The 2,743-nt window shown below is 32.3% G+C and overlaps 1 protein-coding gene across 1 annotated transcript; it reads right to left on the reverse strand.

The window, feature by feature from the left end:
* Window positions 1-254: 254 nt before the first annotated feature.
* LOC120138143 lies at window positions 255-1,138 on the reverse strand. The gene has a single exon (XM_039153726.1). It carries the CDS (start codon window positions 1,002-1,004, stop codon window positions 270-272), a length of 735 nt encoding a protein of 244 aa, XP_039009657.1. The 5' UTR covers window positions 1,005-1,138; the 3' UTR covers window positions 255-269.
* Between the last annotated feature and the right edge of the window lie 1,605 nt (window positions 1,139-2,743).

Below are 2,743 nucleotides of genomic sequence, written 5' to 3' on the forward strand. Positions count from 1 at the left end.
GATATTCAAATTTAATATTAATTTTTTTATCTTTCGGTTCAGTAAATATTTATAATAAAATGTTGTAATCTAAAATAACTAATTTATTTTTTATTATTCGGACCAAATTTCATTTTAAAGGTAAAAGCAAATTACTCCGTTCTCCTTTTAGCACTGTACAACCATACCATGAGCACTTGAGCAGTGTGTTCGCTCTCTCTTTTCAAAGGTGAGAAATAAAAAAGGAATCAGTAATAAACAATATTCTCTTTTTATTTTGTGGTTAAAATTTACTGAGAAGGTAAAATTATTTTTTCAGGATTTGAACATTGGAGAACAATGTACATAGTTTCTTCTCGGCGAAACCTCAGCTGTTTAGCGATAAAATCTTCGATCGTTCGTTGAAACTCTTCGTTGCTCAACTCGTCTTCCGGGAACAATTCTCCGTCCACGTTTTCAAATTTCCGGGACTTTTCTGTCTCCGATCGTCGTAGTTCCTTCGTCACTTCCTCGGTTTTTCTTATGGGCAACTTCTCCGACTTACTCCTTCTATAGACTCTCGGATTATCCATTTCAGGATCGGAGTCCGACTCCGGCTCCATTTCCTCGCATGTGAGAGTATTTGCGTTTGCTTCAGAGATGATCTTCTTGTCTTGATACACAATCTCTTCTTGAGACTCCAATTTGGAGCGATTCTCAGCGATTTTGGTGATTTCCTCGTAGATTTTGGAATCTGCATTGCTAACGGCGGAGAAAATGCCGGACTTAGCAATGAGAGTGACGATGATGACGTTACATACAAGGAAAACGAAGGGCGGACTCGCGACGATCCCGCCGAGCTTCAAAATGAACTCACCGGAGATCTTGACGACGAAAGGCACGCGCTCGAATGTCCACGCCAAAAACAGCAAAGCCAAGAGCAGTTCCAGGAAACGAAACGCCTTTGCTAAGCTTCGAAGCCGATTGTACCTCCTCATCGCCTTGGCTTTCTCTGCTTTCACGTTATCGAAAACAAACGAATCCATTTAGACAGAAATTTTTAAAGGCGTTCAATGCTGAAGTATCGAAAGAAATTTGAAAAGTTTAAAGTTCTGCTAGATTCTCTGGAAACTGATGACTCAATCTTTCCGGGAAAATAACGGGGAATTCGACCTAAGAGCAGCGAGGTTTTATTTTTCAGAGAACTGAACCATCCCAGGAAATGCTTTTATAGACTGATAGTCGTGGAATTTAGGAATTACTTAGTAAGAAATATTAGTAATAACTTAAAAATAAAGCATAGACCAAAGATGAAAAGGGTCTAATACATATTAAAAGAGGCAGACCTTATGAAGTAAATATATAGAAATATCCTTATTGTTTGGGTAGATTAGATTTAGAGGCGCATAAAGTACATCGGACGTGAATATCTATTTCTCTTTCTTATTTTTTTAATAACTTAATATTATTATAAAATAATATTTATTTATATTTCATTTTGACTTAAATATAAAATAATTGCACAAATACATTATAGTTTAAACATTTATTTTATATTTAAGCTTATAATTTTAGCTATAGATAACATATTATATATAACATTAGATGTGATGCAGTAAACCACGCTTTGTGTGATGTTTGGGGCTGTAGTTTCCCTTAAGCTGAAGGGGGTTGTTGATGTATTTGTGTTTTATTAGTTGGAGCGATCTAAAGATGTTTAAGGACATAGACCAACCACAACAAATCTTTTTGTTTTGATCTGACGATTTGAAGATTGAAATTTTAATATTCAAAAAAATAAAATTTGATTTCATGATTTTTAAGAAGTTTTTTCCATTGATAATTTAGGGTCGAGGAATTGATGATGAAAATTTTAATAGAAAAATAGGGTCAAAAAGCAGTTTAACACAGCAGAGCATGGTGGTCTGAGCATTCTAAAACTCGTTAAAAATCTGAGTTTATATATTCCAGACTTGACCCTTAAACTATAATTTATTTTCAATTTAATTCTCCATGTTTCATTCATTAATTGGTTTTAAATATAACACTATCTTTTAAGGACGCCATAAAGAAGGAAGATAAGTGATGACAAAATCAAATTTTGATGGTCCCTCGTGATAAAAAAAAAAAGCAAAGAAACTTGACTATTAATCGTACTATATATAAGTTATAGAATTTTTCTATAACTAATTTTTTATTTTTATAATTTAGTCATATTGTACTTTTACCCATGATTGGAATTTTAGAATTTGAATAGTATGTGGATGAAAATTGACTTATAGTATATAGATTAAATTTTAATGTATGCATAAAGCGTGAACCAATGATAAGATTCGATCTTTTAATTTTATAATTAAAAATACTAAAACATACATTTGTGGTGGTCGGGGGGGGGGGGGGCTATAAAAAATATACTTCATTTCAATTTTCCATGGAACGCATGAATTCAATTCTGAAGCAGCTGAGAGCAAAATGACATTTGGAAAAGGAAGAAGTAAAAACAACAATATTATGAATGAAAGCTTTAGTATATATAAATTTCTGACATTGAAGATTGAACACTGATTGGTGCTTCGAATTCAATTCTATGGACATTGAGAGCTGTGTAAGTACTGTACATACCAACCCATAGTTTTCCCGCTCATCAAACTTGTTTAAAAGAGTAAAAAAAAAATTTGGCAGAGATATTCAATTTCAACTTATTAACGTACCTTTATAATATGTGTCTTATATTTAATATATATATATATATATATATATATAAATTTAAAAGATATATTTAATT

This window comes from Hibiscus syriacus, unplaced genomic scaffold (assembly GCF_006381635.1).
Source record: "Hibiscus syriacus cultivar Baekdansim isolate YM2019G1 unplaced genomic scaffold, ASM638163v2 tig00110678_pilon, whole genome shotgun sequence".
In the NCBI taxonomy this organism is placed as follows: Eukaryota; Viridiplantae; Streptophyta; class Magnoliopsida; order Malvales; family Malvaceae; genus Hibiscus; species Hibiscus syriacus.